At 39.9% G+C, this 16525-nt stretch overlaps 1 protein-coding gene across 5 annotated transcripts in view; it reads left to right on the top strand.

The window, feature by feature from the left end:
* Positions 1-15793, top strand: part of LOC138762226 (collagen alpha-2(I) chain-like) — a 512086-nt gene extending 496293 nt beyond the window's left edge. For all 5 annotated transcript variants that reach the window (XM_069935862.1, XM_069935881.1, XM_069935854.1 and 2 more), the window contains 5 exons: positions 7781-7946; positions 10100-10206; positions 11070-11150; positions 11273-11485; positions 13785-15793. In XM_069935862.1, coding sequence (XP_069791963.1) covers positions 7781-7946; positions 10100-10206; positions 11070-11150; positions 11273-11485; positions 13785-13931 — 714 coding nt within the window. In that variant the 3' untranslated portion in view covers positions 13932-15793. The remainder of the gene's footprint in view (positions 1-7780; positions 7947-10099; positions 10207-11069; positions 11151-11272; positions 11486-13784) is intronic.
* Positions 15794-16525: the final 732 nt, after the last annotated feature.

The following is a 16525-nucleotide window of genomic DNA, read 5'->3' as shown; positions in this document are numbered from 1 at the left end:
AACCAAAACACAAAGGGAAAAAAAGAAGGAAAGACGTCGGAAGAGAAAGGAGAAGGCCTTACCTGGATGAAGAGGCAGGGAGCCGCCGTGGACAGAGGAGCCCGCTCCCTGAGGTTAGTGGAGACCCGCAGGGTTGCGACATCCCAACTGCGGGACTGCAAAAATGGCTCACTGAGCCAAACAGAAGTGCGCAACTGCGCATAACAAGGAAAAGGAAAACACCAACGGGAGGGGGGGCCCAGCTGTGGAGTGAACTTACACAGCGTGACCAGCTGAGAAATGCCCGACAGCAGGGCTCTCAGCTGGAAGAAGAGGAAAGCAACGGGAAAGGGAGTGATAAGAAAGAAAAACAGCAACAGGAAGCCCAACAGATAACTAGCCTAGAAGAAGAGGACCAACAACAAGAAGCTATGCAAAAAAACTCCCAACAAACTGAGGCAAGTAGCTCAGCAAGAAAGTCAGAAGAGACACAGATACAAGGAAGAGAAGTAGAAGACACAAACCCAAGAGCAGACACAGAAGAAGAAGAAGAAGACCAAGCTCTGCACAGAGGAATAGAAGGTAAAATAGATGGACAGGATATAGATTTTAAAAATTTCAAGAACAAATGAAAGCATTAAAAGAATGGTTGACATTAGAATTTAGTGAAATGAAAAGGACAGAAGAAAAAGTGAGTAGAATAGAGCTGATCATGACAGAAATAGGGAAAAGATTAGAAAATGGCTGTAGAAATGGAAGTGAATGACTTAAGAAGAAAGTTGGAAGACAGTGACAAAAATGTTAGAGTCACAAGGGTTGTTCGCTCAGAAGATGGATATAATGGAAAACTATAGGAGGCGAAACAATATAAAAATAGTGGGCCTAAAGGAAGATGAAGAAGGCAAAAATATGAAAGAATTTATAAAAGAATGGATCCCAAAAGTCCTGGGAATGCCAGAAATACAGGAAGGAATGGAAATAGAAAGGGGACACAGAACTCTAGCCCCAAAACCAGAGTCACAACAAAAACCAAGATCCATTTTAGTAGAATTTCTGAGATACATGACAAAAGAAAATATATTGGAGAGGGCAAGGAATAAAATTAGAGAAGACAAAAAACCATTGGAGTACAAGGGTCAAATTTTTTTTAACTCAGACATAAGTTTTGAACTCCTAAAGAAGAGGAAGGAGTTTAACACAGCAAAATCGATCCTATGGAAAAAAGTCTATAAATTTATGTTAATATATCCAGCTGTGCTGAAAATATATATCCCGGGAGAGCAAAACAGACTGTTTTCAGATCCGGAGAAAGCACGAGAATTTGCAGAACGCCTGCAGGACAGAAAGAGAGATGAAGAGATGTAACAAGAAAGAAGTCAAACTACATATAAGGATGTAAAAATAATGTATAAGTAAGAATTAAAGAAGGGAAAGAAAAGGGAAGTAAGGGAGAGGGTGAGCTTTGTTCTATGTGAAGACAAAAGTCTTTTCTGGAGGGGGTTGGGTGGGAGAGAATAACAGTCACTGCAAAATCAGTTGTCGCTTGCGAGCGGGTTTGCAATCCGAATAGAGAGGGGAGTTGTTGTTGCCTGGCAAGGGACAAGGGGCAACTCAGAGTTGGGGGGGAACACCTGGGGTTAAGGGAATTTTAGATGTGGGAATTGTTGAAGTATTTTATGTTTTAGAAGTGTTGTCATACATTGAGTTCAAAAAGGGAAAAATGAGAGATGAAAATGGGGAAAAGGGGAAAAGTGGTGGTGAGGAAGCGGAAATGAGGTGTAAACAGAGTATAAGATAGCCATGTTGAACTATATGACTATAAATATTAATGGAATACATAACCAAATCAAAAGGAAGAGGCTATTAAATTTACTGAAAAAAGAAAAAAATAGATATAGTATTCGTGCAGGAAACGCATCTAACTGAAGTGGAACATAATAAATTAAGGAGATACTGGGTAGGGCACGAAAAGGCAGCAACAAATAATCCAAAAGCCAGAGGTGTAGCTATATTAATCAATAAAAATGTACCAATCAAAATAGAGGAGGAAATAATAGATCCAGCAGGGAGGTATATAATGATAAAGTGTCAGATATATTCAGAATTCTGGAATTTGGTCAATATATATGCACCTAATGAAGAGAATCAAAAGTTTATGCAAGATATTTTTTTTAAGACTGTAGATACGCAGGGGAATATATTCATAGGAGGAGATTTTATCCTTAATTTTGACCCAAAGGTGGATAAAACTGGACAAAAGTCTAGCAAAAAGAACAAAGTAGCCAAATTTATGGTTAAATCAATGCAGGAAATGCAACTTTTGAATATATGGAGGAGGCAACACCCAAAGGAGATGGAATACTCATATTATTTGAGTAGACATAAAACATACTCAAGGATTGATTTGTTCCTGTTGTCAGCCCACATCCAAGGGAGAGTTAGGAAAACGGAATATAAAACTAGATTGCTATCTGATCACTCACCCCTGTTATTAGCAATAGAACTGGAGGACATCCCACCAAGAACATATAGATGGAGATTAAACTCCATGCTACTTAAAAGACAGGAATTTAGAGAATTTATTGAATGCCAAATTAAAATGTACATTGAAATAAATACAGAATCAGTGAAAGACAAATTTATATTATGGGATGCAATGAAAGTCTTCATTAGAGGGCAGATAATAAGTTATGTAACTAAGATGAAAAAGGACTACAATCGGGAAATAGAACAGTTGGAAAGGGAGATAGTAAGTACAGAAAAAGAACTAGCAACAAGGGAAGATATAACAAAAAGAAGAGAATTGGCAGACAAAAAAAAACACGAAACACTACAAATGTACAAGGTGGAGAAGAAAATAATGAAAATAAAGCAGAAGTATTATGAGCTAGGAGAAAAAAAAACTCACAACATAGTAGCCTGGCAACTTAAAACAGAATAAACTAAAAAAAATTGTATTGGCATCAAGGAAAAAGGACAAACAAATTGCATATAACTCACTAGAAATCAATGAAAACTTTAAGGAATTCTATGAATAATTATACCAAACTGAGAACAAAGGGAAAGAAGACAAAATAGAAGAGTTTTTAGCTAAAATTGAACTACCGAAATTGCAAGAAGAGGAGAAAAACAAATTGATAAAACCATTTGAAATAGAGGAAATACAGGGTATATTAAAAAGCTGCCGAACAATAAAACGCCTGGAGAGGATAGACTCCCAATAGAATTCTATAAAACATTTAAAGAGTTATTAATTCCACCTCTCTTGGAAGTAATGAACCAGAGAGAAGAAACACAAAACTTGCCAGATTCATGTAAAACAGCAATAATTAATGTAATACCAAAGATGGGGAAAGATCCACTAACGCCAGCATCATATAGACCAGTATCTTTACTTAATTCAGATTATAAGATAATACCAAAACTATTAGCCAACAGATTGGCTGAATGTGTACCAAAAATAGTAAAACAAAATCAAATTGGATTTATTAAGAAAAGACGAACAACAGACAATGTCTGTAAGTTCATTAATTTAATCCATGCAGTACAGGAAATAAGATACCAACAGTGGCTGTTGCTTTAGACGCAGAGAAAACCTTTGACAGGGTTAGAATGGAATTATTTATTCAAAGTATTACAGAGGTTCAACCTTCCAGAAAAATATATCAATTGGATTAAAGCATTATGTAAGGGGCCATTGCCGAAGGATATGTATTTAAATTAAGTAAGTCAACTAGGCAGGGATGTCCACTATCTCCCTCACTGTTCGCTTTAGCAATAGAACCATTGGCAGAACTGATAAGAACAGAAAATAAAATAAAAGGGATAAAAATAAAGGAGAAGGAATATGAAATCAGTTTATTTACAGATGACATCATTGTATACTTAACAGAACCAGAAGTATCAATAAAAGAACTACATAAGAAATTGAAGGAATATGGAGAAATATCGGGGTACAAGATCAACGCAAATAAAAATGAAGCGATGCCAATGAATAATGCGGATTACACAGAGTTTAAAAAAGAATCACCATTTAAATGGGAAATACAAGCAATCCGATACCTAGGTATTAGATTAGATAATAATTTAGGCCACCTATACAAATTAAATTATCAGCCATTAATGCGGAAATTACAGGATGACTTAGAACATTGGAAAGAATTGCCACTAACATTGATAGGGAGGGTAAATTGCATTAAAATGAATGTCTTCCCAAGGATACAATACCTATTTCAATCGTTACCAATTCCCTTAACAGAGAAATTCTTCAATGAACTAAAGAGAATAATAAGGAAATTCTTATTGAAAGAGAGGAAACCGAGGATAGCGCTAGATAAGTTAACAGAATGGTACAAACAAGGTGGTTTTGGAGCTACCAAACTTTAAAAATTATTATAGAGCTGCAGAATTAAGGTGTCTATCAGATTTTTATCAAACAAGGGAAAACCAGATTGGACCAAGATAAACTAGATAAAATAGGGGAGAGGGTACCAGAACATATACTTTATAAGTGGGATGAAAAACTGGTGCAATATAGAAGTTCACCATTTACTCACCATATGGAAGAAGATTCACGTAGAAAGGAAAAAAAAAACAAATGACCAACTACCAAAATTATTATTGTCGCAAAATCAACTATTCCCTTTCACAATAGATTACCGTTCCTTTAGAGAATGGGAGAGAAAAGGAATTAAAAGAATAGAAAATTGTTTTTTGGGAAATAATTTATTAACATTTGAACAAATGAAGTACAAATATGGAATAACTTACGGTACAATGTTTGCATACTATCAACTGAAAGCCTACTTTAAGGATAAATTGGGAAACAGACAGAGATTACCAGAAGGAAGCAGCTTTGAATATGTGATTACAGAAACAATGATAATAAAAAGATTTATAACAAACATGTACATCAAGCTGCAAGGGAAAGAAAATGATGAAATAAGCTATAAACCCAAACAAAAGTGGGAAAAAGATTTAAACATAAAGATAAAAAATTAGATGTGGGAAAAGTTATGCTCTGGAACTATGAAAAATATAATAAGCATGAGGTTATGCATTATTCAGTATAATTGGTTACACGGGTTATATATCACGCCCCAAAAGTTAAAAAAGTGGGATCCAACATTATCAAATAGATGTTTTCGCTGAAAGAAGGAAACGGGAACAACAGTATATGCAATTTGGGCATGTGAGAAAGTGAAAAAGTTTTGGGAAGATCTAAATCAGGTATTAAATAAAATCATAAAAAGCAACATACCAAAAAAATCCAGAGATCTTTCTTCTAAGTAATATAAGTAATATAAGTAGTATTAGCTGTAGCAAAAAAATGCATAATGTCAACTTGGAAATCAGAAGAGAGACTGAGAGTACAGCAGTGGTACATGGAAATGAATAATTGTATTCCATTGGAAAAAATAACATATAATTTAAAAAATAAAGTTACATTATTTGAACAAATTTGGGAACCGTACATGGAACATAACAGAGAGGGCTTGCCTTGGACCTCCACCCCCTAAAATGATAAAATGAGAAGACAAAATGACCTGATCCAGTGTGTAAAAGTAGATGACACAATTTTCTTGTTTATTTTCATTGTGTGATGATATTGTTTAACGGTTTTATTGTATTGTATATGTTGAACATTTAATGGGTTTGGAGGTGGGTGGGAAGGAGGGAAGGAAGGTAGGGGGTAAAAAAGGGGAGAAAATGCCACTGTGTATATTCAAGAGGGAAATGTTTGTGTGTATTTTGATTGATATGGTTCATAGTGTGAAAAATTTTTAAAAAAAATTTTAAAAGTTGTGCGGGATCAGGAGTTCCATTAGGGGACACATGCGGTCAGGGTCAGGGGAAATGATCCGAGTAGGGCCAGGCGAGTTGTGCTAAACACACACTCGTCCTCTTTTTAGGTCAGATTGAGGGATTTAGCAGTGTAGTGGAATTTGGCAAGGTTCGCTTCGTGGTCCTGGTGGTCGTGACCGCAGATGGTGGCATTAACTAGGTAGGATAACATGGCCGTCAGTTTCTGCTTGTCCACCATCCGATCCGTTTCCCTCTGAAATAGGGAGACACCATTGCTGACTACAAAGGAGGGGTACAGCCTGCCACCTGCTTTGAACGTGGTGTACTGGCAGTCTCCTGGGCATAGGGGGAGTTGGTGGTACCCTGACTTTAGGTCAATTGTGGAGAAGACCCTGTACTGGGCAATCTTGTTGACCATATCAGCAATCCGGGGAAGGGGGTATGCATCCAGGTGCATGAAACTGTTGGTCATTTAGCTATAGTCAATTGCTATACGGGGTTTACTTCCAACCCTGACCACCACGACTTGGGCTCTCCTCTCCACGGGCTGGAACTGGGCAGAATCACTACAGCTCAGACTTTATGAATGCACTGTCCTCAGCGCTGTAGCGTCTACTCTTAGGCACTATGGGCTTACATTCTAGGGTGGGTATGCGGAGGGTGGAGAGACTGCAGGTAGGGTTGGCTGCGGGGGGGTCTGTGAACTGGGGGTTGTATGCAGTGATGGATGGTTGGGGACCCCTGAACATCATTGTGACACTCCTGAACTGGCTTTGGAAGTCCAGCCCCAAAAGGATTGGTGAGGCATTAACAGTAAATGGAAATTGTCATAATATTTACCACCAAGTGTTAAAGATGCAATACAATACCTGCGGATCTCGGCAAATTGGTCCTTTCTGGCCATTGATATCGTGCCACTCATTGGTCTGACAGGGAGAGAGAGTTTGTGAGCTGTGTCTGGGTGGATGAAGCTTTCAGTGCTTCCACTGTCAAACAGACATTTAGTTTGTTTCCTATTTACCTCAATCTCTATCATCAAGTGGGTAATCAGGTGAAGGTTGCCCTGATCCAAGATGATGGACACTAGTACCGGGTCACTGTCAGAGGGGGAGCCAGTTCAGTAAAAAGGCTGCCTCTATGTTGATCATGCATTCACACCGGGAGAGGTGGATAAAGAAAGCAGAAGTGAAGTCGTCCATAATGGCAGAAGTGGATTCAGGTAAGATGGCAACCCCACGGACACACACACAGTTGAGCTGTAGAAGGCTGGAATTGATATTGTCTCAGTGAGAGGAAGTGAATGGCTGGCCGCCCTGGGGTACATGCTGCGCTGCTCGGTGGGGAAGGCTTCGACTTGCACACCCTCTGGTAGTGTCCTTTCTTTTTGCATCCCGAGCAGGTGGCTTCTCCTGCTGGGCAGCATTGCTGAGGGTGTTTCTGCTGGCCGCAGAAGTGGCACTTTGGGTGCTTAGCTTCAGCGGCAGCAGTGGGGTCGGGGCCTCCCTGTACGGAGACTGTCTTTGACGCCGTGTCCAAAAATGGCTGCACCCGCGGCCCACACATGGAGGGCCCGTTGCCGGCAGTAATGGATTCAGTGTTGCCGTGGGCTGAATCTGAAGTCTTATTGAGCTGGAGGGCTCTCTGCAACGGCAGCCTTTCTTCCTCTAGCAGTTACCAGCAGATGTAATCGGACCCAACCCCAGCCATGCAGGTGCCCCGGATCAGCTTTTCCACATACTGGTCCGCCGAAACCGGAGCAGGGATATTGCCCCTGCATTCTCACCCGAGATTGTGCAGGACCCAAAATAAATCATCCAGAGTCTCACCGGGTTACTGTTTTCTTGAGACCAAGAGGTACCGTGAGTAGACTTCATTTACCCTCAGTCTGTAGAGGTTGCGGAGTAAGTCGTGCAGCCCCTCATCACCAAGTACACACGGCGGTCAACCCTCGCTCACAGTAACTTTTGTTTTTCCTTTTGTATTTCTCTGTTGACAGATGTTTTTGAATAAATTGCGCGGTTTGAGTTCCAAGAGCATATGGAAGGCTTTGGAAATGTTAAATCTGAATATTCGGCGTATCGTGGCCCCACCAAGCGGTACCAAGGACAACCCAGCCACAACCTGCAAGGAATTGCAGCTGTGTCAGCCACAGTTACGTGATGGTGAGCTCCAGGGTGCAGAGTGTCACCAAAGAACTGGGATTCAGGCCACCCTCTCCTGTGCCACCCTCTCCTGTGCCTCCCTCCTGGTCATTGGTGACCCTGAGGCAAGTCTAGCCCCACAGATTAAGGTCTTAACAATCCACAGTATAGTTTCTGGGAATATAGATGCACATTCAGGAAAACCTCGAAATGATATAAATCCTTCCCAGGAAGGTGACGATCTCAGCACTGTAATGGGTACTTAAGACTCAAACTGCAGGCAAATGTTAAATAGGTTAGGTGTTTCGTCCCTGCAGTGTCAGAGAATGAGAGGACATTTTATAAAGATATCCAAAATAATGACATGCATAGATAGAGTAAGTGCAAGCAGGCTTTTTCCACTGAGGTTAGGTGAGACACATATTAGAGAAAATGGGTTAAGAATGAAAGGTGAAATGTTTAAAGGGAGCATTAAGGGGAACATCTTCATGCAGAGAATGGTGGGAGTGTGGAATGAGCTGCCAATTGAGTGGTGAATGTGGGCTCAATTTTGATATTTAAGAAAAATGTGGATGGGAGGGGTATGGAGGAATATAGTCAGGTTTCAAGTCAGTAGAACTAGATGGGCTGAAGGGACTGTTCTGTAATGTAGTGTTCTATTGTTCTATATAAGGGGACTAGCCCAGGCAGACATAATGGTTGGCATAGCGGTAAATGCAACGCCTTTACAGCACCAACTATCGGGATTTGGGTTCAAATCCCATGCTGTTTGTAAGGAGTTTGCAAGTTCTCTCCGTGTCTGCATGGGTTTTCCCTGGGGTCTCTGGTTTTTTCCCACCATTTGAAATGTACCGATGGTGTAGGTTAATTGGGAGTAATTGAATGGCACAGATTCATGGGCCAAAATGTCTAAATTTAAATTTAAAATAGACAATTTGGTTAGCACTGACAAGTTGGCCAAATAGCCTGATTGGACCATCAAACACTCTCTCTACTCTCTGAGTGAAGAAGTTCCCCCAATTTTCCCCTTAAATATTTCAGCTATCACCCTTAGCCCATGTCCTCTATTTTTTTTTGTCTCACCCAACCTCAGTGGAAAAAAGACTACTTGCATTGATTCCATCTACACAACTCGTTATTTTGAATACCTCTATCAAATCTCCCCTCTTTCCACAGTGCTCCAGGGAATAAAGTCTTAAAAGATTCAATCTTTCCCGATAACTTAGCTCCTCAAGTTCCAGCAACATTCTTGAAAATTTTCTCTGCTCTCTATCAATCTTATTGATACCTTTCCTGAAGGCAGGAGACTAAAACTCCATACAAGGCTCCGAATTTGTCCTCATAAGTGCCTTATTACAAATTCACCATAACATCCCAACTCCTGTATTCAATACTTTGATTTATAACCATATAACCATATAACCGTTTACAGCACGGAAACAGGCCATGTCGGCCCTACAAGTCCGTACCGGTTCACTTGAACAACTCCACTAGCTCCTCCGCAAACTCCTGAGGAAGTAGAGGCTTTCTTCATGATGCCATTGGTGTGTTTATAAAGGCCAAAGTGCCAAAATCTGTCTTTATAGCCACATCTACCTGAGATGCCTCTTTCAAGGAATTATGTACATGCATCTGTATTCCCAGAATCCTCAGTTCTGCCACATCCTGCAGTTCCCAACTGTTTACCATTTAGGTCCTCTCCTGGCTTGTCCTCCTAAAGTGCAACACCTCCCTCCTGTCCACATTAAATTCTATCTGTCATGTGCATCCTGTTTTCCCAGCTGGTACAGATTGGGAGCCCATCTTGCTATCAATGTTCCCATCCAGTAAAACCCTGTGACCCTATTTACCATTCCACTTTCGCATAAGTATGCCAAATTGTCATTTCAAACTCAACATCAAGCTGTTTTAAATGCACAAAATTGCTGGAAAACCTCAGCATGTCCCATAGAAAGCGAAGAGGCAAAGCCCATAGTCACTCCTTCCACTGTCAAATCTTCCCTCCTCTCCCCCCACCATTTTATTCAGGCACCTGCCTGCTTTCCGCTCATCCCTTGATGACAGCCTCAAGCCCAAAACATTGGTTACAGAAATCCCTTCAAACAGTTTTGTTCTCCATTGCATCCAAGCATCAAAACGGAGTTATATTCTTGGTTTTCTTTGTCTATTGGTAGGTTTCTATTATATTGACCCCAATCAAGGATGTCCTCACGATGCACTTCTGGTGTACTGCAACTTTACAGCGGATGGAGCCACGTGTCTGCCAACCAATGACAATGAGGTACTGTAGCTAAGAAAGTGTGACCTTAGGCCATTGTCGTACAGGAGCTGTCTCAGTCATTGACACGCCTGGCCCTTAAAGTTGGCAGAGGGATTTTGCTGGTTACAGAGTTCACCACAGTAGATCTTCTTCATCTGGTTCAACTGATGGGAAGTTTTGTGTGAGATTCTTCCACCAATGATAATGCCGGGTACACATCCCTAAATATGATCAGCAATGCCACATTCTAATTCCAACATCAAGATGATACCATGTGACACCTTTCTTCGTGCTAATTTAAGTAACAACTCTGGATATGAGCACTATTGTGGTTGGTATAATAAATTGGTCATATTTCCAATCTCAGACTGACTTGTAAATCTTGAGTCAAACATATAAAAAGAAAATAAAGGAAGATTGTCAAGGACAAGAGATGAGCAATTATTCCCAGCAACAGTGAGCAGGGGGGCTGGAAATTCCCTGAGTGGGGCAGGCAATTCAGAGGAAACTACTCCTCATGGTCAGCACTGCGAGGGCTGATCCTCTTGGCAGTAGGGTTGTGAAATAGACACAGGTGAAGTTATAGCAATATTTGAGGAGCTGCCCAGAGAACGTTCTGTTCCGAGCATTATGGAATGGGGCACGTTCCTTGGAAGAGTGGTGGATGCAGATTCCATGTCAGCTCGCCAAGGGGATTTGGAGATGTAGTTCAGAACAAAAGTTGAGCAGGTCCAAGGAAGTGTTTCAGAGAGCTAGTGGAGTCGAGAAGGCTTCATTCTATTCATTCCTTGTGGGTTCATTGTTGGTGACAAACTGATCTACCTTTTTTTGACTTCCTTTTAAGAAGAATAACGATATTCTGTCACTTACATCATATTTTTCAGGTACCTATAAAAGGATGGTTCAAAGAATATTCAAAGGAATCTACATACCAGTGGTTCAGTTCTACAGAGGGGGGGTTTTTGGTGAGATATTTATATAATCCAAGATAGAAGATAATGTTTAAAGATTCCACAAGTATCAGTTGATCTGACTTTTAATTTCTGGATTGCACCATTCATACCTGGTGATGACTTTGTTTTCACAGTTTAAATATCCTGAAGTGAATATTGTCCAGCTTCGTTTTTTGAAACTTCACAGTACCCGCGCCAGTCAAAAGATAACCTACAAATGTAATCTGGGCCTCCATTCATTCAGGGTGAATAGAAGCGATCGCAGAATAATTCAATTCATGGGTGACAATCGTAAGAAAATATATAATGGGCACAAAGGATTCTCAATCAATTCTAACGGATGCTTGGTAAGGTTTTGATGTTCGTTTAATCATCTATGTTTTATGTCAAATTATTAGCAATATCCAGAAATATTTACAGGAAAAGAAAGAAGTTATGGCAACATTGAAAGTGCCTAATTTGAAATTGATATGTTTCTTCCTGCTGTGGATAGCACCACTCAAGAAGAATTGAATAATAAATTGAAGAACTGCAGATCTTGAGGGAGGCAGAGGTAGTTGCAGACTGGGGTGTCAGGAAGGCAGACGGAAGGGGGAGAAGAGGAGAGCGATGTCGATTGGGGACAATCGACATCTACTTGTCGAAGTGGATAGGGGGGTTCTGTGAATGAGATCGAGGCTCCCAGATGCCAGGGTCAGGGACATCTCTGATCGAGTTCAAACATTCTGGAGGGGGAGAATGAGCAGCCAATTGTCATGGTCCACATGGGGGCCAATGACATAGAGAGGAGTAGGGATGAGGTCTTGAAGAGGAAATAAAGGAAGTTAATCTCAGGACTTCTGCCTGTGCCACATGCCAGACCAGATAGGAATAGGAGAATGTGGCAGATGAACATGTGGTTAAAGAGTTGGTGCAGGGGCAGGGGTTCAGATTTGTGGATCATTGGGATCTCTTCTGGGGAAGGTCTAATCTGTTAAAAAAAATGAACAGCTGCACTTGAGCATGAAAGAGACCAATATCCTGGAAGACAGGTTTGCTAAAGCTCTTGCGGAGGATTTAAACTTTTTTGGCAGGGTCGGGGGGGGGGGGTGGTGGTGGTAATGAGAATCAGAATGTGAGTGCAGAGATTAGGGTAGAAGTTAACCAGAGTGTTAGGGTCAAGAAAGAGGAAAATAGAACAAAGTCTAAAATAACGTGCAGCAATGAAGACAAAAAGGACAGAGAGATAAAAAGACAGGATAATATGCTGTACAATGGAAATACAGAGATATTGGTTACAGATGCTGATCTAAGGGTACTGTACCTAAATGCACAGAACATTAGGAATAAAGTAGATGACCTGCTTGTGTAGCTACAGATTGAAAGATATGACATTATGGCCATCACCAAGACATGGCTTAATGATGGATGTGATTGGGAGCTGAATGCCCAAGGGTACTCAGTATATAGGAAGGATAGGCAGGCAGGTAGAGGGCGTGGCCCAGTCCTGATGGTATGCAATGATATTAAATCACTAGAAAGAAGGGACATAAGGACAGAAATGGTAGAATCTGTATGGGTTGAGTTAAGAAATGACAAGACTAAAAGGACATTATTGGCAGTTACATGCAGGCCCCCAAACAGCAGCTGGGAAGTGGAGTACAAGCTACAGCTGGAGATAGAAAGAGTGTGTCAGAAGGAGAAGGTCAATATAATTATGGGAATTTTAGCATGAAAGGTGATTGGGAAAGTCAGGAAGTACTGGATCTCAGGAGAGAGAGTTTGTAGCATGCCTGCAGGATAGTGTTTTGGTGCAACTTGTCAATAAGCCCACCAGGTGGTTTCGGACTGGGTGATTAAAATACATCTGGACTTGTATTCAAACTAATTGAAAATGTGTCACTAATAAATGTCTCACTTAGCCTTCAAGTGACTATTTATTGAATCAAAGTTGCTATAGGGACAGAATTCAGAAAGCAGAGGTCCAAAGGGATTTGGAAGTCCCAGTGCAGGATTCCCTGAAGGTTAACTTGCAGGTTGAGTCGGTAGTAAAGAAGACAAATGCAATGTTAGCATTCATTTTGAGAGGACTAGAAAAAAAATTCAGGATATAATCCTAAAGTTTTATAAGATGTTGGTCAGACCACATTTGGAGTATTGCAAGCAGTTTGGGGCCCCATATCTAAGGAAGGATGTGCCAGTATAAGAAAGAGCCAAGAGAGGCTTACAAAAATGATCCCAGAGATGAAAGGGTTAAATTAAATTTAATTAGTAGAATAATGTTGCTCTTACTCCATTCTAACAGATTTCTCTCTCTGTAACTCTGCTCTCTATATTGTGTTTTATTCTGTTGTACATACAGTATATATGGATAGACTTGCTGGATAGCATGCAGAACAAACCTTTGAACCTCAGTACCTGTGGTAATAAATGTAAGCTTGTAACACTAATAAAATATTCTAGTTGTTTTGCTTCTATGGATGTCAGATGAATTGGTAAATCATTTCCTGTGTTTTCTCTCCCTTCTTTCTCAAATAGTTGTGGAGGAAAGTGATGAGAAATTCTGGGGGAATGGAACAAAGGGATTAGTGTAGATGATTAGGGTTAATGGTTGGCATTGACGCAGTGGGCCAAAGGGCTTTTTAATGTCTTGTTATTTTGTTTCAGTTGAACAATGCCGGGCCTCATGACATTGAGTTTGAAGTCACCACTGATGAAGTTGATCTCCTCCCTCTGAGGGATTTGGCTTTGGTTAACAATGGTGAGGAAACTCCGGAGTTTGCCTTTTCAGTTGGCCAAGTGTGCTTCTATTAACTCTTCAGTCCTGGTTCAGGGAAGCCACTGCAATCCACAACCCCGAGGCAACCCCAGCTCATTCAAACAATCCGTGGAACCCAGGCACATGAGGCATTGCAAGAAAAGCAGTTTAGCTTTCCTTTCATCAGAGGTCGCCGTGATCTCTCTAGACTGAAGTGTCAAACATTGTTTACATTAATGGTGCAACATGAAAACATCTGGTGCCAACCTCTGCAGCCTTTGCCAGCACCTTACCTGTACTGAATAGTGTTGGTCAAACATGATTATGGTACATTTCTGTGTTTGATTGTGCACCTAAAATTAACCTTTAAAAACCGGTGTACTGAGCACAGATCTGACGGTTTACAGCTTAGGGATCAGAGGCATTTGTATAAAGGAACTATGCAGAAGTATTATTACTGTCAATCAATACCTCATCATTGATAGTTCACTCAAACCTTCTCTGTCCAAGCATCATCACTGTTTCCTGACAAATGTCTATAATTTCTGTGCTTCATCTTGAGTAATCAGACTTTTGTTTATAAGTATTTGTTTCAACACCACAGATAATTCAGGTCTGCACTGAGCCGGTCTCACTTTTGTTAGTAGGATTGAAGTAGTTTTCCAAGCTTAGCTTGATTTATTGATGCATTGATTTTTTTTTTTGTTACGCATTCTAGTAAATTCACATTTTTGCAGTTAACAAAAACTTTCTACCGAAAGAGGATTTCATGCATGAAGCACATTTTACAGTTGATTTGCAATGGACGGGAAAAAACCAGGATTTTGTAATTTTTTTGTCATTGACTGTGTTGGGAAGGCTGACTGATCTGATTTGGATAACTTCTTCTGTATATTCAGTGTAAAATTGTAAATCAAACCCCATTTGTTGGTGGATTTCAAAACAAAGGAAATGCTTGTCAGTTTCTCAAACTGTCAAGACAACACTGTGCACAAAACCTTTTCTGCTTTTACATTTCTGCCACATTGGTATATTTGTTTCAATTAAAAAGTTTTTTTTTAATTTTGATCTTTTGTTTTGGTTTTGATACCTAGGTTTTTTATTATACTTTGGGTCATCTTGTTGTCCATTAAGCACAGCTATCGCTGTAATATTGATTATGTTCAATGGTTAGAAGGATTGCTGTAGTACACTCAGCCAAGCTATGCCTGCAATATTTACTGGGCGGATAACACCTTTCTGTTCTCAGCAGTACTGTTTGTAGCTCTGATTTTTGTGATACATTTTGCATAATACACATTCTTGTGATTATACATCATTTAAAATGAAAGTGATATGCTGGTCATTTTTGCTGATTAAAAATGATTTTATTAAAAAATGTACTTTTAAATGTATGTTGTACAGCAATGGAAAAAGGCCCTTCGGCCCAACTTGGGCACACCGACCAAAATGTTCCCACACACTCATCCCACTTGCCTGAGCTTGGCCCATATGCCTCTAAACACATCCTATCCATGTATCTGTCCAATTCTTTCTTAATCTTTGCAATAGTACCTGGCTCATCCACCTCCTCTGGTAGTCCATTCCATACACCCACTACCTTCTATGTGAAAAAATTACCGATCAGGTTCCTATTAAATCTCTCCCCCTTTTGATGGTCAGCTCATGCTATCAATACAGAAAGTACACAAGAGAACCACAGAGCATACAATGCAGGTTTATTAAGTCATGCTAGCCTAAGTGAGGAATATTGAGTTCAAGTAGACAATGTCACCTTTGTCAATATCGACTCTCAAAGATCACAGTGATTTGGTACAGTATTTATAGCATATTTTGGTGGGATATTTCTCAGTACATTGTTTCAGTTCCTTATTGGCATTTGTCATTATGGTTCTTTCTTTCTTTAAAAATGTAAATCATTGACTTCAAACTATTACACACATTAACAGTTAATCCTGTTTAAGTTTCATGTCTTTAAACATTTGAGGTGAAGTCTAGAGTTTTGCCTTCAATATATATCAAACATCGGCATTCTGTGTACTTTTGGGTTTCGATTTAATTATCAAATGCTGATCATTAGGTCAGGAGAGTTAATCAAATCTTTAACACAAAAGCAAAGGAGCTTCCATTGGTGTCTGATAGTGAGGTGTGATGTCTCTGCCTTCTGTAGTAATTTTAACAGATTGCTTATTGGCCAGCCGTTTATGAATGGGACAGGTTTGACAGATTGCTAAACCATTTATGAATGGGAACAGGTTCTGTCAGACTGCTTATCAATGCAGAATTCGAAGTGGACTCACTCTGTTAGTTTAAATGCTAACTTCGCTGTCTGAAAAGCCCAATGAGTCTGCTTTCAGTAAACATGAACTGTGATTTTTTTTTTCTTACATTTGTTTCAAGGTGAGGAAATTCTGTATCAATAAAGACAATTCAGACATGCTTTTTCTTAATAATTGTCATTTATGGATGACTTAAAACTAGAATCATTCACACCCCCCTCACTTTAAACCTATGTCCTCTGGTTACAGGTTCTCCTAATCTGCTGTAGGTAATTTAAAATGAACCAAATAATTTCAGATATAGTTCCTATTTTGCATTGATATACCTCTCCTACACCAAGGAAAATATCTATATAAACAGTAATGAAGAA

The sequence above is a fragment of the Narcine bancroftii genome, chromosome 1 (assembly GCF_036971445.1).
Source record: "Narcine bancroftii isolate sNarBan1 chromosome 1, sNarBan1.hap1, whole genome shotgun sequence".
NCBI classification, from domain to species: Eukaryota; Metazoa; Chordata; class Chondrichthyes; order Torpediniformes; family Narcinidae; genus Narcine; species Narcine bancroftii.
This window is presented reverse-complemented; position numbering and strand designations above follow the sequence as displayed.